The sequence below is a fragment of the Canis aureus genome, chromosome 33 (assembly GCF_053574225.1).
Source record: "Canis aureus isolate CA01 chromosome 33, VMU_Caureus_v.1.0, whole genome shotgun sequence".
NCBI lineage: Eukaryota > Metazoa > Chordata > Mammalia > Carnivora > Canidae > Canis > Canis aureus.
The window spans coordinates 23,909,851-23,931,903 of NC_135643.1; the positions used below are offsets into that span (position 1 = coordinate 23,909,851).

A 22,053-nucleotide genomic window follows, 5' to 3' on the forward strand; every position below is an offset into this window, starting at 1 on the left:
TCTTTCTCTTGACAATACTGACAAACTGCATATGCTTAATAATAATTTTGATGTGATAGGATTTGGAGCAATTTTTAAAAATATTTTATTTATTTATTCATGAGAGACACAGAGAGAGAGGCAGAGACACAGGGAGAGGGAGAAGCAGGCTCCACGCAGGGATCCTGATGTGGGACTTGATCTGGGGACTCCAGGATCACGCCCTGAGCCAAAGGCAGACGCTCGACCCACTGAGCCACTCAGGCACCCCTGGAGCAATTTTTTAAGTTAAAATAAAAATGTCATCTGGATTAAACACAGGTATGACCTTGACAATAGATTAATCTAAAGAATATTAAAACTAAAGATGAAAAATATAAGTCAACTTCTAGGCTGCATCTTTCTATTTTTTAAAATTTATTTGAGAAAGCACTGATCAGGGAGCCTGACATGGGGCTCAATCTCAGGACCCTGAGATCAGTACCTGAGCCAACGGCAGAAGCTTAACTGACTGAGCCACCCAGGCACTCTGGGCTACATCTTCCAATCAGAGTGGCCAAGCACCATCCAGCTGGACGGCGCTCTCCCTCCCACATGCCACAGCTGGATTGTCCCAGGAGAGTCTGGTGAGCTGCTAAGGGAAACCAGAGACTCAACAATGCTGGGAATGCTCAAAGGTTCTTTTGGTTCCCCTCCTTCTATCTTCTTCTTTATCTTTAAAAGGAAATAGTTATGGAAGAGAAGAGGCAGCAGTGCTGTGGAGAACCAAGCAATAGATCAAAGTTAAAGGCTTGAGGCTCTAAATCACGTTCTCTACTAACAACAGTTCTGGGATCATTGCGAAATTACTTAGCCCTTTTACAAGTTAGTAAAACCTCCACCTCCCTCACTTTAAGCATATGAGGTTGGACTAAATCTCCAAGACCTCTAGCAGTTCCCAAACCCTGTAATTCAGACTACCCATAAAAAATAATGGAACAAACTCTGGGATGTTCAATTTCTAAAGTCAAGTTGTAAAAGGTATAGGCTTTTTCATTAACAAATGCCAGAAGCTATACGGAACTTTGTGGGTGCTCAATAAATATTAAACAATGAATTTTATCTTTCATCTGCAAAATGGGATGAGTAATGCTGACTTGTCTCACAGAATTTCATGCGAGAAATAATAAATGAGAACAAAGCACTTTTCAGATAATGAAGTAATTCGAATACGCTGCTTTAATAGGTCTGAGGTCTAGCTAGATGATGCAAGAATAAAGTGTCTTTTTCATTATCACATCTGTGAAATACAGCAGTCTTTTCATCTGTTTAAGAAGAAATAGTCATTATCCTTGCTTATCACCAGAAAGTCAGCATGAGTAATTTCTGTGCAAATGGAATTTTGCATGTGATTTTAACATTTATCACTTTTAACAAAGTGCACCTTTTATATATACCTGATATCAGAATGGAATCATATCTTGATTTAAACAGTTTAACAAGGTGTTCCATCAGCATTGCACTGTTCCGCCTAAAGAAAATGCTTTTTGAAATAACTGATGATAAGCTGTGCAAATGAGAAAATTGTAAATTTAATGATCCTCCTACTCAAAAATAATACAATTCAAGACTTGCTACTAAGGAAAATGAGGTATCACACTCTAGTTTCCTAGAGACTTCCACAGTTTGTTCTTTTTTATGTTTGTGTTCAATAAATACTATGCACTATTTTTTTTTACAGTGTTTCAACAAAAGACAGCTAGAAGACAATCTGATGGTGACAAGTTCCATGGTCCTAAAAGACAAGGTACTGACATGAACTTCAGTTTATTTAATAATCTCTAAGTGAGATTTAAAGAAGTCTTATAAATAATGAATAAGGTCTCCAAGGATAGAAGTAAATAATTTTGTGCCTGATTAGTTTTACTCTTAAACTAGTGTCTTGCCCAAATATAATTTTGTCTTAAGATTAATACAAGAAAATTATTTCAAATAATAAAGGCAAGAAATAGCCTTGTGAGAATGTTTATGATGATGTTGATGATATTATTACCAGGGCTCTAGGAAAGTCAAATAAAACAAATTCTCTAACATGCATGGAGACCAGGCTTTCACAGACTGTTAGAGAGAGGCTTCTGGAGTTTAAGTTGGGAGGGTTGGGGGCAAGGGGACAGATGATTGATTCCCCCAAAGAAGGGAACCAGCATGGGATTTCTGTACTCTGCATTGAACTCCAATCAGAGATTGTACCCTTGTCTCACTATTCTCTTGCCCTCAGCACTTGATCTAGCATTTTTTTGGAACACTTGTTTGTCATGCAGAAAAGAACTTAAAACTGTAGCTCCAGAGACATCACACATAGTAGAAAAATTTTTCTCTCGCTCTACAAAGAGGACACTGTCTCAAGTTTTCCCTAACATATCTGGTTCCTGTTGAAAAGAGAAACTCTAGCAGGTTGTTTATTATTATTCTTTCCCCTGATAATAAGAGCTTGGTTAAAGTTCAAAAATCAAAAACAAAAGGCGACAGATGTAGAAGGCTGGCTCTGATAATCAATGAACACGTGCAGATGCTTTTAACCTCAACGCACCGTTGAAATAACTTCAATCCAAAACAGCACTGCCTTGAAATCGCTACCAGAAAATTATTGAGAGAGATACTAAAATAAAACCAAGAGGTTATCTCACAGCAGGTGGTGTTTCATGGCTAAACACCTAGCCAGTGTCCCTTTGTGCCATCATAGAGATGGTTAGGCACCCCTTGCCCCCACTCCTTACCCCACCAAGCTACTAAATACACAATCTCAGTAGAACTGCTCCTAGGACATCATGGATTATCCTCAAGCAAAGGTATGTCCTTAAATGGGTGTTCTTCATCTATCACTTCAAGTGGCACTTCCCATGGGAGCAAGGTTGTACTTAGATCATCCTTCCAATTAAGTACATGATGCTTGAATGCAGCACATCATGAAGCTGAATTTCTGGCCCTGAACACATAGATATACTGCCCACGAATTTACATGCAAAAAAAGAAAACCTTCTATTTGACAACCTTCCATTTCTAGTGATTTCATAATTTCAGGAGACAGATTTCTCTTTTTAAGTCTACTATTATCCTTCCACTGAACCTTTACCTCTCTCAAGATATAAGTGCAGACTTCCATATGAGATCATTCTACAATTAGAATCAAACAGTTCCTGAGGAATTAACAAAGTAGAGATTATTCCTACTAGGACTCCCCATATACCTCACAGAATTTTGGAAAGAATATAGAGAAAAGATGCTTTGAGCACTTTAGGAGAAAATTTCCCTGAAGCATTTTGAAATAAATTACTCAATTATCATGTTTTAATTAAGTTCTGCTAGAGTTGTGGGGAAAAGTGAAGAAGGCCACCAGAGATGAAGGAAAGTGACAAATAGCAAGAGGAGTGAAGAGATCCTTGGAATTCTTGATCTTACCAATTGTCCTCTGGCTACTTCCAAAGAGCCACATAAGGAAAGGCTGCTAGTTTCTATTAAGCCTAGAAGAGACCAATTATTCTTCTACTGTATATACAGAAAAATAGTCCATTCTGTACCCAGAAAAAAATGGAGGGGAGAATAGTGAAAGGAAACTAGAACCTAATTATGAAATATTTAATTGGGCTAATATTTGCCTATACCATATTACCTAACTTGTTTCATTAAGATCAAGGATAAGTAGATTTTTAATATCCTTTCAGGGCTAGAATACTGAAAATCTTACTCATTTTGTATGAATTTTTTTCTCTTGCTATTTCGATCTGACTTATTGATGATGTTTTAGATTAGTCACCTTAGAGCAATTTCCCTAGATTCCTTTAACCCTGCATATCAGTAATTCTGTAGAACAGAAAAGAATATTATTCTACTTGCAAGGAAAAGAGGAACATTAAACCTTGTGAAATGTTGAAAAACATCCCCGATTACTGTAATCTGCAGGGAAATCAGAATCTATTATGAGAACAGAAGAGATCATTAAAAATAATTGGGAAGATTGTAAAATTAAAGATTTTACCTTTTTCTTTACTCTGTCCAATCATTTTTCTCTAAACTTTTTCATATCTTTATGACCATCCAGTCCATGGGACATCATGGGTGATCAAAACTGCTTAATCCTGAAGTAATGATTACTCTTTAACTATCCTGGGATTTCATAGTATAATAGAAAAAGCAGTACCTTTTTTTGAACCAAAAAAAGGGGAGTTGTTTTATGAAATGTTTGTCAGAATCAAGATTTTCTAAAGGACTAGACATGTTCTCTAAGGAAGGTTAAAGAAATCATTTCATTCTTTCACTATATGCTAGAATAAAAAGGGATTACAAAAGCCAACTACTTTCCCTCTGAAATTCTAAGTGTTTCAGATGCCCTACATTCAAGACTGCCAAGGGATTGCCAGGAAGTTACATTATTGCTAAGTCAAGGAATTTTCTTGAGGAACAGAAAAAATTAATTGGCACCATTTTCATGGAAACTTAACAGATTTCTTCAACTCAATTTTCACATCCTGAAAAAATATAGGGAAAATGGTGAGGACTTTGGATCACAGATAAAAGTTTCCATCAAAATACAGTTATAAAATCTGTTTTCCTGAGTTGGTTTTGAACTTGGAAAATGCCAAAGTGGTATTGCAGAATATGCTGCTAGCACATCTCTCCCACCCCTTCCCAAAACTGAGCTTCACAGGGTGGTAGAGGGTTTGTTCATCAACACTGCAAGCCAGAGAACTGAATTTTGTCAGTAGAGTTTGGAGTTGATCAGAGTTTTGAAGTCTGAGTCATGTTAATGATGCTCATAGAGGACTGATTTGTAACCCTTAATTTCAGTCTATTAAGTCTATACTAGAGGAAGATTCCTTCCCAGTTACTAGAATGCTTGGATTCATTAGACCCCTGACAAATAATAAATTTTCTTTTTTTTTTTCAAATAATAAATTTTCTATGAAATATTATTAGTAATTAGAAGACCACTAAGTGAACATGATCAAGTCAAAGAGGGCTGGAGGAACGTAAGGGCTGGTTCTTCAAAGAAATGGAAATATCTGGTTAATTTTCCCTGCCTTATATGTTCATATAATAGTCTTGGTTCAAGACTACTCATATCTCCCATACTCATTACACTTTTTTCCCTCTCTGTTATATCTTTTTCTTGGACTATGTCAAGGGGCCTTTTCTATCCTCACTGGAATCATCTGCATATCATTAACATAGTCTTACCTCAAATATGATACATGGCAACTGATGAGGTTTAGCATTCCTACCATTCTGAACTTCCCTGTGATTATGGGTCACATCCACAAATCTCAGTCACACAATTAAGTAACGAATCTCATCAAGGATGTGCTGCTGCTTTCACTCTTGGAAGATAAACCGTTTCTTTGGGGTTAGGTGGGAGGTAAGGGGAGCACATTCACCCTAGCCGGCTGCCTATATTAGTGACTATATTAGTGACTCCCAACCCTAGATGAGTATAAGAATTATTTGTGGAGCTTCTAAAATTTGGTTGCCTAAGTCCTACCTTAGACATGACTAAAAATGGAACACATCAGAATATTAATGAGCCATAAACTCAAAACCAGCATGCAAAAGACAAAATATAACCAAGAGAAACTTTTTTGAAGGCCATATTGTGTCAAATTTGACTGCTAACTATGTTTTATTTCAAAAATAGTCTATACAATATAATTTTATTTTTTGCCATGTTTTAACCATGCTTAAATCCATGTTTCACATAAAAATTCAAATCTCCAACCACTCCTTATTATATTATGGTATCATTTGCTACAAATGACTTCTGCCGTTATCATTTGTTAACGTGTTTTCCATGTTGTTTTCTTACATCTGAGGCATATTCCCCCAAACTCATAATTCTACAAAAGGGGAAAAAATAGAAGATATATCAAGGGAATCATGTCAATAAAAACATGAAGGAAACATTTATTTTTGATAATGGAAACTATTCACGTGGGTTTAATATGCAGTCACTAAATCTTCTCTGCTAAGTAACTATCTACCTGGCCTTAAGTATAGTCTCTGACCACTGACTCTTCAATACAGACTGAAAAGTCATTGTTGGCTGGTCTTTTCAGAGGGTATGAATGCTCAGGGGAAAGATACAGTCAGGGAAAATATCTTGTTTGTGTTCTCCAAGTGCCTAGTGCTGCAGAAGTCTGATAAATGTTAAACAACAGAATTTTCTCTAAGTTGGAGGCCCGGAGAAATGTAGACATAGATGGTATCGCCCTTACATAGAGGAAAATAGAATGCTTGTCTCTGAAGTATTTTCATCAGGCTGTTTTTGCTAGCAGTAGATATATTAAAGAGAAAAGAGGGGGGATTATCAAAATGTGGTTATTTGAACTCCATAAAAGAATAATGGCCTCAGTTCTCTTTTTCAGTATAACTTACATTTCCATGTTCACAAAAGTCTTTTCATTAAAGTCATACCTGGGAAAACTTGTGTGATAACTGAGTTCTTGTCTGAAATGGTGATGTGTGAACAGCCCATAGTAGAAAGTAAAGAGGAGAGATTTAATGTTACACTTTGCCTCCTGAGACACTCCCAATAAAGCTCTGTGATGGAGGGATGGTATGCTCAAGAAGAATTCTGTTAGTAATTGAGGTGGGGAGTTCGATGCCTACAGACCAATCAGTATATAGCGCCAAGGAATCATGTTTTACCTGTATGTGGCAAAGCTGCAGTAACAAAACCTGCTAACCTCCAGGATCCTCAGCTGTGAATTTCAACTATCAAAGTCCTCTACAACCTAGAGCAGGGAACAAAATTTGACTGAGCACAAGGAATAGAAGCAAAGGATAAATAGACACTAAATCTCTTGGTGAACATGATTCTACAGATGTGTTCCCTTTCAAGAAGGATTGAGGAAGAGTACAAATAAATAATATGAGAACTTCAAAAACCACTCCAGAGAAAAGGAAGGATAATTTGATCATGAAGACTCAGGATAATTATACTTTTGTAAATGATTTGTTTAATGAGTAAGATTGTCAAACACCAAGTGATCAAAATATAGGTAATGGGAAATACATTCACACATACAATAAGAACATTTCAACTAACAATTTCTAACTTTTTAAATCTTAGGCTTTTAAAAGTATTTTACCTGTTTTAAAAATATTGTAAGGCAGTAAAGAAGTATAGATTATTTTGAATTTTCATTTATTACATTTAAGCTGAACTATTCAATCTTCAGGTACAGCACCTGACACCTATACAAAAGCCAAAAAATAGAATTTCAGAAAACTGTGAACTCATAAACAAATTGAAAACATAGGGAAGAAACAGCAGCAGAAATTCTGGGGTCAATGTCAGGCTAAGATGAAAGCAAAATACATGAAAGACATTTTAGGTAAGAGGGTAGGATGATAGGAAACATATGACATGAAGAAAGAGATCTAGTGACAAAAGGAAGCACGATAAAAATAAAATAAACTTAAGCTAATAATTCAGTAGCAAATGAAAATCCACCTTGATCACAACAAAAAGGAGTGTTGGTGGATAAAAATCAGTTATTGAAGTTGAGAACATAATTGGAGAAGGATTTTTTCTCAATACCAGGAAGGACTATAAACAATCAGATGAAATGGAGAAGAGAGATCCAACTCATGTATATAGGTTTGGTTAAGGTTTTTTTAATAAAATATAAATACAATCAATGACATAGCTAAACAAAGCTTTGGAGAACAAGGAAGTGAAGGGCTACATGGGCTCCCTATGACCCAGAAAACAATGAGGAACTATACTCACCTTTATTTTTTTTTAAGATTTTATTCATTTACTCATGAGAGACACAGAGAGAGAGGCAGACACAGGCAGAGGGAGAAGCTCTATGTAGGGAGACTTAATCCCTGGACCCCAGGATCACACCATGAGCCAAAGGCAGACACTCAACAACTAGCCACCCAGGCATCTCAGATTTTTCTATTTTAAAAAGAATCAAAATCACTTTTAAAAATTAGAGAATCTGTGTAACAAAAATTTGAGGTAATGAACTAAACAATTTATTAGGTAAAGATCGCAACTTAAGAAATTTATTTAGTCTGGCTTTTCATTCATGTAAGAAGAAAACAGATACAGTTTTTGGATACCCCGGGTTTTAGAAAAGATGTAATTTCTGTGTACATCATGAAAGTATTACCCAAAATATATTCTAAGTAAATGAGAGACTAAACAAAGTAAAATGCTCAAAGAGAACTTATGGTATTAAAGAATTTGTGGTGAAAAATGAATTCAGTAAAACATGGAATTGCATTTAAGTAATTATTGTAAATTTATTTATAAAATGTGATTGTGAAATATTGATGAGAAAAATAGGTAATACAGCAAATCATAATTTTATTGCAATATTCTGGGTCTGATGCTCAAATAATATAAAATCCTTTAAGAATTAGAAGAAAATGTGAAATTAAAATTGTTTCCTTTCACTCATGACTTAGTAATAAAAATATATATATATAAGCTAAACAGTTTATTTTATAATAAAGTATATAAACTTTTTATATAAAAATATATATTAATTTATAATTAAAATTAAAAATTTAAATTTAAATTTAAATATATAATTAAAAATTATATATATTTATATATATAAAGTATATAAACTTTTTATATTTATATAAATAAAGTAATAAACTCTGAAGTTTATTTTATAATAAAATATGTACCTTCCAAATCACTTAATATTATATTTATATGCGTGTATGTGTTCATATGTATACATATACTTGTATAGTCTGTATAACAAGTCAGAAACTAGTATTTTTAGCACATGGAAAATTATTAAGAGAAAACATGAGGGGTAGGAGGGATTCGGGCTAAGCTGGCCTAACAGTATTCCTGCTGAAGGCAGAGCCAGGTGATCAAATATCACTTAGGGGTTGATGGAAGGTAAAGGAACCCAAGCAGATACTGAAGGTCATCAGATATGGAGGGTGGGGGAGTCAGAGTACATTAATGTAGCAGGATTCTTAGGAAAATTGAACAATACAAAGACAGACCTGGAAGTACAAACAGTGAAGCATAATTGGGAAGAGGACTCAGAGAGGCCGACTCAAGTTAGGTCAGGGGAGGAACTCTGGCAATACAATATACAGCCTTAAGTTTAAGAAATGGGGATACTTTGTTTGGAATTTACATATAATTCAGTATTCCAGGTATCTCCTAATTCACTCACATAGCCCAGAGTTAATTTTCCTCCTAGTTCCTTAGTTATGGAACAAAAAAATAACTTCAGACGTAAATCTTGGCCACTGGGTTTTTAAGTTCTGTTACTGGCAAGTCCTTTCCAATTACAAAATAATTTGGTGAGATGGTACAGCATGGTATGACATTGGTACAGCATATCTGGCATGGCTTGGAATGGTATGTATTCCATGGGAAAGCCTATTAGCAAAGTGGGAGAAAGTTTCTTACTGTAAAAACAATATAGGGTCACCTGGATGGCCCAGTCAGTTAAGCGTCTGCCTTTAGGTCAGGTCATGATCTCCTGGGATCCAGCCCCACATCTAGCTCCCTGCTCAGCAGGGAGTCTGCTTCTCTCTCCCTCTGCCCCTCCCCCTGCTCCTTCTCTCTCTCTCTCTCTCTATCAAGTAATAAAATCTTTTAAAAAATGTTTTTAAATACAGTATTATCACAGAAAGCTGATAATTAGAAAAAAGTAATCTGATACTATCACAATAGAACAACTTATATCATCTTAAGATAATTTCCCTCCATGCTTTATTTTATGAACATTTATATCATTAAAATTTTACTATGTATACAAATTTGTATTCTTCTTCTGTACTCATCATTATGTAAGTACTTCTTATGTTACCACATGGTCTTTTCTTTCACATGGTCTTTTAATTATTGTGTTTATTTTAATGGCTACTTAATATTTATTGAGTAAATATTTCATAAAGTAAATTTTGTTGTTTAGCAATCAAGTTGTTTCCTTTCAAATTTTCAGTAAAAAATGCTCTTCCAGCCAGTCACTCAGTAATAGAAATAACTTCATGAAAAGCTCAGTTCACTTTCATATCTCATCTGAAGATTCATACACTCACCACAATATTGTAACCAACATTTGATCAAATAGAAAATCTTGTAACGAGAAACTGATCCAAAATAGTAATAGAAGTAATTAAAACTCTAGAAACTATAGTTTGTCTTAAAGCTTTTACATTAAGAGACCAAGAGTCTGGAATATGTACAGTTAGCAAACTGATGAATGCTTTTCTTTTTTTTTTTTTTTTTTTTGATGAATGCTTTTCAGCAAAAATCCTGTTAAAATCATACTAAATTTCCTGAAAATAAACTAATAATAAATATAAATTTGGGGAGGAAAGAAAAAAACTTTCCATCCCACATAAAACAGTAATCTAAATGCATTACAGCAATTTTGCACACCCTACAAAAAATAACAGGTTGCACGTTTTGGGTTGACTAGTCTACCCTCAGGAGAAAAGATAATAAAATGCCTAAATCATTTTGTTTTGCAACTTGTCATGGCTAATATTAATTTATCAAGACAATTGCTTCAAACTTTTTAGTGAGCTGGGTGGTGGGTGAGTAAAAGCAGAAGTATGTAAACTTAGTCTAATTGTAAACAGCTCACTTCCAGAACTTGCTGTCTAGAAAACCCCCGCTGCTCCTAACTTTTGTTCTTTTGTTCTCTCTGCACAACCACGCAAGATGGAGCTCCACCCCCTCAAAAAAAGTCATCTTACTTATATTTTAGTGGTGAGAATTTAAAAGATGAAGGGATAATTGAAATGAATACAGTTAAGATGATTCAGTATTTTTTTTGAATTCAGCTAAACCTGCACATAGAGCAAAACAAGCTGATATGGTTTTCCGGGAACTTTCCTTGAGACGACTTCACACAAAAACAGAAAATCCAGCTTCATAGGTTACTTGAAATAAAAAACGCATTCATCCTTAGTCAAAGGAATGATACAAGAGAGTTGTTAGTTAAGTTTTAGCTATTAAATGATGAAGCTAAACCTCCATACTCTGGCAGGAATGGCCCGTAGAATTCTTTTGCTAACTGCACCTCCCAGGTTGGAGTAGGGTAGGGAGGCCTATAAAAAGCAAATGGTATAAGAAGCAAGATCTCAATTGTTATCTGTTTTTTGGCTGCTGAACCAGTGAGCCCTCTGGCTGACTTTTGCTTCTCCAATTCTCCTGGGATTTCATGCTCCGTCATCCCTGAAGAAAAAGATTTAGAGTGAGGAATCTGTTGACATCTTGTTAGTTCTGGAGAATAGAACTTCTGAAGAGAAAAGACAAGCCAAGAAAACCCCCATAGGAATCGGAATGATTGGCCATGGAGCAATTTTATGTGTATGTGAATCTTTTTAGAAAGGAACCCTCTCTCTGTCCCTGTTCCAAGATTACCTGCTAGAATCCTTCTCAAAACCAAGAATGCCATTGAAGGTCATTCCAAGACAGCCCCAAGGCTCAAGTCCCCTGGAAATACTTAAAACCTGCTATGAAGTACTTGAAATGCTTCTTTTCCAGACTAACCAATCTGAACATTATCAATGAATCCTTATTACTGTAAAATTTGAGGGGCACCTGGGTGGCTCAGTCAGCATCTGGCTCTTGATTTCAGCTCAGGCCATAATCTCAGCTCATGTCATGATCTTAGGGTCATGGGATCAAACTCTATATTGAGATCTCCCTCTCCCACTGTCCCTCCCCCCACTTACACATATGCTGTTTGTGTGTGTGTCTGTCTGTCTGCCTCTCAAATAAATAAATAAATATTTTTAAAAATGTGAATGCCCTCCATTTCCTAAATCCTTATCTGTCTGATCTAGTGACAGTCTAATTGATCTGTTTCTCTCTTGAAGATGGGTTCCCAGTAGTGAGAAATTCTTTTTTTTTTAATTTTTTTATTGGAGTTCAATTTGCCAACATACAGCATAACATCCAGTGTTCATTCTGCCAAGTGCCCCCTCACTGCCCATCACCCAGTCACCCCAACCCCCCACCCACCTCCCCTTCCACTACCCCTTGTTCATTTCCCAGAGTTAAGTATCTTTCATGTTTTGTCACCCTCACTGATATTTGCACTCATTTTCTCTCCTTTCCCTTTATTCCCTTTCACTAATTTTTATATTCCCCAAATGAATGAGACCATATAATGTTTGTCCTTCTCCGATTGACTTATTTCACTCAGCATAATACCCTCCGGTTCCATCCACGTCGAAGCAAATGGTGGGTATTTGTCGTTTCTAATGGCTGAGGAATATTCCATTGTATACATAAACCACATCTTCTTTATCCATTCATCTTTCGATGGACACCGAGGCTCCTTCCACAGTTTGGCTATTGTGGACATTGTTGCTAGAAACATCGGGGTGCAGGTGTCCCAGCGTTTCACTGCATCTGTATCTTTGGGGTAAATCCCCAACAGTGCAATTGCTGGGTCGTAGGGCAGGTCTATTTTTAACTCTTTGAGGAACCTCCACACAGTTTTCCAGAGTGGCTGCACCAGTTCACATTCTCACCAACAGTGCAAGAGGGTTCCCCTTTCTCCACATCCTCTCCAACATTTGTGGTTTCCTGCCTTGTTAATGTTCCCCATTCTCACTGGTGTGAGGTGGTATCTCGTTGTGGTTTTGATTTGTATTTCCCAGAGTAGTGAGCAGTTCTTCAGGGACAGCAAACCAGTACACAGCTGGACAGGAATACCTATTCTCTCATTCTAGACTCTGTTGACATATTTAGATTTGATACTGCATGAGGCATATACTGCTGAGGAGTTACCCAATCCCTCTTGAGATAATAAAATAAATATGTTGTACTTATTAAAGAAGGTACAAACTCAGATGAGTTCTGCAACCAGGCAGTTAACAAGTGTGATGTCATCTGGTGACCATAAGGAGTGACAGGGATTGAGGTAGTCTGGAGAGCACAGAGCATCCTTAAGGGTATGCAGCCTTTTTTATGTCTTTAAACACTACATTGGACAAATAAAGCACTGAATTTACCCATGGTCTGTGGTTTGCTGCTACTGTACCTTGGACTGGTCTATGGTGTGGCATTAGCTGCAGCACATGGGAAATTGGACCATCCAATGTTCTTATTGCGCTGAGAAAAATAAACTCTTTTGGAAAGAGAATAGTTTGTTACAAAATGGGCAGTAATTGCTTATTTTAAATCTTTTAGGAGTAAAGTTGTCAATGTTCCTAAAAATCTCATGATACTTGGATGTTGGTTAGGATCTCTCTTCCCAAAGCTACAGAGATTATGTTTATTCCACAAATGTTTATCATTGATAATAATGTTAATCTTTATTTAACTTACTGCATGACAGGCACTATGCTAAGTATTTTGTGCATGTGATAAAAAATAATCCTCACAAAAAGAACATGAAATTTTTCTACTGCCCACGACTAGTACAATGCAGAAATTTACTACTGTTCTTTCTCTGTTTGTCCCTTTTTCTTTCCTCAGTGATGACACACATTCTTGATGCCCATAACACTAGGTACTTTGCACAATAATCTTTAGAAAAAACTCATTAAAAATTTTGTACTGATTTATTCTGTAACTGCTTATAGACTGGCAGGAACAAGAAACTCAACTGATTAATTTTTACAGTGCTTTTGTTCCCCAGTTGTTATATATTGTTTTCTTGTTAAAACTTCTCTCCTCACATTGTAGACAGAGCTCGGATGGAGAGTCAAGCCTTTTCCACCGTGGACTGCCTTGCTGCTGGACAGGAGGAACTCATCCTCTTGCAGGAGAAGGTCAAAAATGGGAAACTATCTGTGGATGAAGCCCTAGAGAAATTTAAACATTGGCAGATGGGAAAGACCGAGCTAGAGATGATTCAACAGGTAATACTGACCCCAATCCCTTCTGCAACATTCACTCACTTGCAGAGCCTCTCTGTAAATGTCTTTACAAGAAACACAGGTAACTGTTCTTTTGATTTTAACTGGCCACAAAAAAGATGTTTTTCAAACTACCAATTAAATGATTCATGTTTATAAACGATCAATGAACTCAGTGCTGGGACCCAGTGCATCAGAGATAATTCCTAATCACCTTATAAGGCTGTTCTTTTCTTTTAAGATTGTATTTATTTATTCATGAGAGAGAGAGAGAGGCAGAGGGAGAAGCAGGCTCCTCAAGGGAAGCCTGATGCAGGGCTCGATCCTAGGAGCCTGGGACCACGACCTGAAACAAAAGCAGATGCTCAACCACTGAGCCACCAAGGTGCTCCCTTATAAGGCTGTTCTTAACTTAGTAAATGTTTTGTGAATCTCATTGCTGAAATTCAGATGAAGCATCTTTACTCTAACATGTGCTCAGCGTTCTGAAGAGTGTATTATGTTAACTAGGCTTAAAGGGAAAAAGAAAATAATTTAAATCATATTAGGTAATAGTCCTCAATTAGATATATTAAGTTTTCTCTTCTCTTCCCTTTAACCTTTGGGGGAAAAAAACTATATATATCAGTCAACATTTACTGAGAAATGCTGCCAAGAGTATTAACTTCAGGTGAGCTTGTATTCTATTAATATAACATACATCCCAAGAGGTATTAGGTGGTTCTTCTATGAACATGAAAACAAAATATGCCATATCCACCCTATGACATTCCTCAGAGAGGGGTATCAAGACTGGATTCCGTGTCATCCCACAAGCCCTCCTACTCCCAAAAACAGTTTTTTTATTCTCATCACAGAAAGCCCCAGCGCCATAGAAACCAGTTCACAGGAAACTGATTAAACACATTTAATTCGCTAGTTTAGACCAAAGTACAAATAATCATTAATAGCTTAATATACTACCTTTCCCAGGAGATCATTTTTATCGAAAAACAATGCTTAGGAAAACATTTTTAAACAACAGAAAAATGAGTCCCAGTGATAGCATTTCAAACAAGTGTGGCTTATAGGCAGAAGATAGTTTAGGCAAGGGGACTTGCCCAGCACCTCTGAGATCACTCCTTCTCAGAAGCCACTTGTCTTGAAGGACAGTTCTGATTGGCAGTGGCTGGTCCTGAGCCAGGTTTTGCAGTGCCAAGCAAGGCCAGTTGTTTTGCCAAACAAATGGGAAAGAGTGCTGATTTTACAGTTCTACAACTAATCGTCATTCCTGATCAGAATGATAGCCTTGCTTCTCAACCTGCACCAAAACCATCACTGTCAAAGGTCCCTCTTACCCTAAAAGGATAAAATGTGCCTAAATGTAGACCTACACAAACACTTTCCTAGCATTGCTAGCAAATTTTGTTGAAATAAGTCAATCATACTTCATTTTCCATGGACCATAATAAGGCTTACAATTTAGAGAATCCAACCGAAATACCTTCCTGGAAATTATTTTGCTAGTTGTTATTTTAAAGTTTTGGTTGTTTTTATTTTGTTGTATACTTATATTTATTTTTATTTTTTAAAAGATTTTATTTATTTACTCATGATAGAGAGAGAGAGAAAGAGAGAGAGATAGAGGCAGAGACACAGGCAGAGGGAGAAGCAGGCTCCATGCAGGGAGCCCGACATGGGACTCGATCTTGGGTCTCCAGGATCAGGCCCTGGGCTAAAGGCGGCACTAAACTGCTGAGCCACCAGGGCTGCCTCTGTATATTTATATTTAATATTGTTTTTGAAAGAATTTAGGGTGGCCTATTACTACTTTGAGAGTGGTCTGACTTGTCGTGTATATAGGGATAATGGGGTAATGAATACGTGTAGTGTTTATGCAAAACAAAATTTACCTGTAAATACAAGAACAAGCACTAAGACTGCTTTCCATTAGAGCCAGAGTTCAGTGACTCTGAATGAATACTTTTTTTTTTTTTGAATGAATACTCTGACGATCAGTCAGTCTTTTTCCTTTTTATGTTTCCAGCTTTAGTAAGATATAATTGGCTATAACATTGGGTAAATTTAAGGCATACCACCGTGCTGATTTCACACACTTACATATTGCAAAATGATTACCACCATGGTGTTAGCTAACATCTCCATTATGTCACAAAAGGATCATTTCCGTTTGCGGTGACAGTATTTAATAGTGTAACATTTAATACTCTCTTAGCAACTTTCAAGTATATCATACAGTATTGTTAACTATAGTTTCCATGCTGTGCATTGGGTACCAGAACTTATTTCTCTTAAAACTAGAAGTTTGTACCCTTTGACCAACTTCTCTTTCCCTCCACTCCCCTGGTCCCTGGTAACCACCACTCTACTCTCTTGAGTTCAGGTTTTTTAGATTCCACATATAAATGATATCATACTGTATTTATCTTTCTCCTCTGACTTTTTTCACCTAGTATGCCTTCAAGGTCCATTCCTGTTTTTCAAATTGCAGGATTTCCTTCTTTTTTAATCCATTCATCCATTGACAGACACTTAAGTTGTTTCCATATCTTGGCTATTGTGAATAATCCTACAGTGAACATGAAGGTGCAGATATCTCTTCAATATTGTTTAGTTGTGTTCAGATATATATCCAGGAGTGGGATTACTAAATCATATGGTAGTTCTATTTTTAAATTTTTAAGAAGCCTACATACTGTTTTTCAATATGGCTGCACCGATTTGCATTCCCACCAACAGTGCACCAGGATTCCCTTTTCTCCACATTCTGTCAACCATTTTAACAGGTATGAGGTGATAATACCAAAATGTGGTTTTGATTTGCATTTCCCTATTTATTAGTGATATTAAGCACCTTTTCATATACCTGTCGACCATTTGTATGTCTTTTTTTTTTTTTTTTAAAAACCCTATTTATTTCCTCTGCCATTTTTTTCTCTGGCCATTTTTTAACTATATTATTTGCATTTTGCTATTGGGTTGTTTGAATTCTTAATATATTTTGGATATTAACCCCTTACCAGAGATATGATTTGCAAATATTTTTTCCCATTCGTTGGGTTCCCTTTTCATTATTTTTTATTTATTTTGGTGTGTAGCAGCTTTTTAGGTTGATGTAATCCTACTTGTTTATTTTTGCTTTTGTTGATTGTGCTTTGGGGTGTCATATCCAGAAAACTATTACCAAGACCAGTGTCAAGGAGCTTATTCCCCTACATTTTTCCCCTATATTGTGATAACCCACAATAATAGAAAAGGGAATGTTTTCCACATTTCCCCAACATATGTACACACTCATTCATGTACACTTCAATATTAATCTTGTAGTTTGCACAAATATCCATTTATACCCCAAGGATAAATCTATCAGAGGTAACTGTGATATTACATTATTGACAGAGGTATTATCTGAAGAAAATAAGAGGAAAAATGGCACAAACATAGAGTTCATAATAGAAGAGTTTCTAGAGTAGTGAAGCCCATGTAGAACCCTTGGAGTTGAAGGTGAGATGGTTGAGAAGATAGGAACGTTGACTTTCACCTTCCTCACTGCTGCTCATAACCACTGAGTGCCTATAGAAGAATGTTTACCCCACTCACAGAGAGGATGTCTATGGCAATGAAAATAACTCTCTTTTTAAGAAGCATGGTTTCTAGGTTTCAGGTGAAACACTTAGGGAAAAGTGCTATTCTTAGATTCTCTTCTAAAAGATTTTTGAATGTTAGCCTGTTTTACATTTTGGTTAAAATGATAATAGATGTTCAATGTAGAATGTTTTAGAAAGCAAAGAAAGATCACAAATGAGCTAAGAAGGGGAGTCCATCATTTGTTTCCAAGTTCCTAGTTCTTAGAAAGCATTTATAGGAAAAAATGTGCCCACAGAGGCTGAAAGTAGGCTTAGGCAGTAGCAAATCACCACAGTGTCACACTAATGCTCTTGGACACCAGATAGCCAAGATAGCCCCCTCAGGTGTTAGATTGGGAAAAAACAGCAACCACAAGAATTGGGGTTTGAGTCCCAATGCTGACTCCATCACTTACAACTGTGTGTTTTGGGAAAATTATGTAACCTCTCTGAATCTCAGTTTCTATATATGTAAAATAATATGGTGATATAGATACTTTATGACTTTGCAAATATTAAGTAAGATAACATGGTTAAAATATCAGGGATGGTTGATTGGGACAGTGTAAGTACCAAATTAGTGTTATACAGTCATGGTAGTCCTAGTGACAGTAGTTGAAGTTCTCATTTGATCCATGACAAATTTGTAGATATTCACTTGTATTTTCTGGTCATTTCCTTATTAAGGAAAAACTACGCCAACTACGAGATTGCATTATTGGGAAAAGGCCAGAAGAAGAAAATGTTTCTGGTAAGTAAGATTTGCCTGTTATTCCTTTATCACTCTAAAAGAAGAAAATGCAAGGGCTGTGGAGTCAAGCCTGAATTCAAATCTGCGCTTCATCACTTCCCAGCTGTATGCCTGGACAGTGTCTAATCCTTGGTACTTGAATCCCTTGTCTGCAAAACAGGAGTAGTTATAGATATATCTGAAAGTGGTTGTGTACCTTGATATCTAAAACATTTTTCAACTTCTTTGATCCATAACAAACCTTCAATAAATGCTAATTTCTTTCCTTTGATTTCTGTGAAATTTGCAAATAATTTAATTCCACCCCATAATTTTAATATGTATGAGCCATTACACAGAGTACTGAATTATTGAGTCATACTTTTTTAATAAGGTTGAATATTCTCAATACATCAGTTCTCACAATTGTCCACATGTGGATAATTTTAAATTATAAATCTCAGGTTGTTTTCCCATGCAGCAAGCATGTTTCTTGGCAATGCAGATTCCCCTTGCTAATAATTAACAATTGTTAATTGTTCTGGGAGGGGGGACACTCGTTTTAATCTTAATACAAACCAAACATTATTAAGTTGGTAAATCTTCTCCAAAGATAAACAGCACATTCCAAAATTGAAAATAAATTATGTTGTCACTATTGGACCACTCTTTCCCTAAGTCCTTAACCCCTGCACAGATAATTAAAAACTGACAACCACTAGCAAACCTTGAAATTTCCATCTCTTCCATTTTCAGTAAGATTGCATAGGTTTTAGCTAGTGCTTCATGTTGAAATTTACCTTGAAAATTTTTATTTTCATATTATTAAATTGGTATCTGCTTTTCCATAGAAAATTCTTTAAGCTCTCTTAGAAATGTTTTCTAAAAACAGAAATATACTTTCTAAAATAATTAAGTTAATAAACACGGGGCTGATTTACAGATGACTGAGTCCTATAGATCTCCATTCTAATGTGGAAAAAGATTAAAATTTTAACAATGTATAAAATCACAAAATATATAAATACTTTTACTAAGGACTATTAGGTAGTAACAGCTAATATTTGACTACTATACACTTAATATTACCTTTTGAATTTCTCACAATAACCCTTTGAGGTAGACATTAGTCTGAATTTATAAATAAGGAAACTGAGATTGTAAGAAACTAAGAAGCCCAAAGACACACAGACTAGAAACTACAACTTATTTTTTTTTAGGTGGGCACTTGACGGGATGAGCACTGGGTGTTATTCTGTATGTTGACAAATTGAACACCAATAAAAAAAAAAATTATTTACTCCAAAGTCAATGCTTTTAATCATTGCTGTCTTAATTAGGAATCAGCTAGTTCCCTTTCTAACCAAAAGTAGTACCAGACAAACCCTCCCACTGTACAGAACACTAACACTGGGCAAAAATATGAGGCAGTTGACTTCAGAGAGTAGGCAGTTAACAGCCTAAGACCATAATTCCAGTGACAAAACTTACAGGGTGGCTCTAATGATGACCCAGGAGACTGATTTTCTGACTAGAGTCTGTGCAAAGCAAGGCAATCCTTTGAAATGAGGAGGGAAAGATCAGATTCAGAGCAACCAAAGCTTCTAAGAATGTGTGTGGTGGGTCACTGAAGAGGAGATGGCTGTATAGAGAGGTAGCCTCAGATGGAGTGAGGGATTTCACAAATCTGTGGTCAAGAGGTGAGCTGAACATGTGCAGAGCAAGACCACTGAGGCATATAAGATAACAGCTTCTAGGACACTGAAAGCAAAACAGATATACTAGAGTTTGAGCAGAGCCAGGGAAAAGCCATACTGGGGAAGTCGAGTTCTTGCCCTGCCAGAGTGGAAAGATCTTCTTAACAATTTGTTAAAACATTGCATCCTGCTGTGACACCCAAGAAATGTAATGATTAAAGACCATGACTTAGGGTGAGAACTCCTGTAGACCTGCCCTAACAAAGCCTAACACCAAGCCCTTACAAGAGCCACATGGAAGGGAGAGTTTGCAGGCTCATTCCTACTGAGGGCTTCAGAAAATTCCTTGGGCTATCTATAAGTCAACATTGAAAAGAAAGCATAAAACCAGGCCTATATAAGTTCATGCCAATAATCAAACTTCCTGCTGAAATAAGAACCTACACTTATTAGTAGAGGAATATTACAGAATCTAGAATATACAATTGATTGTCTATAATGTCCAGTATTCAATTTTTTTTAAAAAAGGAAGGCATACAAAGATATAGGAATATGTAATTCATAGAAAAGAAAAGGAAAGCCATTAATAAAAACTGAATCTAAAATGGTCCCATTGTAGGTCTTAATAGACAAATACTTTAAAGAAACTTCTATAACCATAGTTAAATTAATTTTTAAAATATGGTTTTAAGGAGAGAATAAATAGGAAATATATTGATGTTTACAGAACATGACATGGGAAAAACTAAGAGTACATATTTGCCTATATTCTCTTACCACAACAGAAAGAAATTATGTTTTTTTAAAGATTTTTCTTACGAGAGACACAGAGAGAGAAGCAGAGACAGAGGCAGAGGGAGAAGCAGGCCTGTGCAAGGAGCCTGATGTGGGACTCGATCCCGGATCCCAGAATCACACCCTGAGCCAAAGGCAGACGCTCAACCACTGAGCCACCGAGGCGTCCCAGAAATTAGAATTTGATTGAAAAATTAGAAATGTCCCTCCAAATCATTAGGAATTAAGTACATTTCAAAATAACCCATGGATCAAATAAGAAATCACAAGAAAATATTTCAACCTGAATGATAATGAAAGTGCAACATATCAAAATGTGTGAAATGCAACTAAAATAGTACTTTGAGGTAAATCTTTGGCTATAAATATTGTAGTAGAAAAAGGAAAAGCTTAAGATCAGTGATCTAGGTTTCCACTTCAGGAAACTGGAAAATGAAAAGCAAACTCAAACCAAAAATGAGGTAAGAGGAAAAATTATAAAGAACAGATCAAAAGTCAATACAAAATGAAATCAAAAATCAATATCAAATTAAAGAGATAAAACCAAAAATCAGTTATTTGAAAACATAACTAAAATTGATAAAATGAACTGGAAAAAAGCAAAAACAAGAGTTACCATATCAGGAAAGTAAAGTCAGGTTATCATAACAGATCCTATAGATACTATAAAGATACTAAGGAAAAATAATTAATTTTTTGCCAATACACTTAACTTAGACAAAAAGAATAAATTAATCAAAAAGCAAAACTTACAAAACTAAAATAATTACACTCCTTTGAATGAAATGTTTTACATATTTAACAAAGATGAGGCTGGGAAGGAGGCAGGAAGAGCAGAAGAAAATGAACCTAGAGGTGTTACCATACTGAAGGTAGACAGAAGAAAACTAACAAAATAATTTAGAAAACAGAATATTCCAAAGATAAAATTTTTTAAAAAATCAGTACACAAAAATGTATTCTGTACTCCAGTTAGTAGGTTTATTTCTCTATAGAGTTTTAGCTCAGCAATTTCAAAAGTACCATTTGTACATTCAAGATGGAGTAAATAAATAAATGTAATATGGATAGTAATAGCCAGACTTCCTATTGTCAGAGAAAGGAGTAACTTCTAAGGAAAGAAGGAAGGTTGGAATGAATCTTGTGGTTCTAGATTGGAATTGGAGGTAAAAGTAACAACTTATTACAAATAGATATAGAAATATAACTGTGTGTATAAAAATGTGTTTCTTTAGCCCTTCTGCTGAAAAGCCCTAGAAGCAAGGACAGCCCAGCACCAATGAGCACATCTCATACCTAGACCTTAGTTTATAAAAACAAATGGCAAATTATCATGTGAAAATATGCTCAACATCATTAATCATCAGGAAAATGCAAA

General features: G+C 35.8%; 1 protein-coding gene and 1 long non-coding RNA gene across 7 annotated transcripts in view; one reads left to right on the top strand and one right to left on the bottom strand.

The window, feature by feature from the left end:
• BANK1 (B cell scaffold protein with ankyrin repeats 1) overlaps positions 1–22,053 on the top strand; it is a 281,320-nt gene that overhangs the window by 255,017 nt on the left and 4,250 nt on the right. For all 3 annotated transcript variants that reach the window (XM_077882140.1, XM_077882138.1, XM_077882139.1), the window contains exons 11-13: positions 1,700–1,765; positions 13,655–13,830; positions 18,141–18,204. In XM_077882140.1, the coding sequence (XP_077738266.1) occupies positions 1,700–1,765; positions 13,655–13,830; positions 18,141–18,204 (306 nt within the window). The remainder of the gene's footprint in view (positions 1–1,699; positions 1,766–13,654; positions 13,831–18,140; positions 18,205–22,053) is intronic.
• The window catches only part of LOC144303762 (uncharacterized), a 135,159-nt gene that overhangs the window by 12,172 nt on the left and 100,934 nt on the right, over positions 1–22,053 (bottom strand). The window lies entirely within an intron of this gene.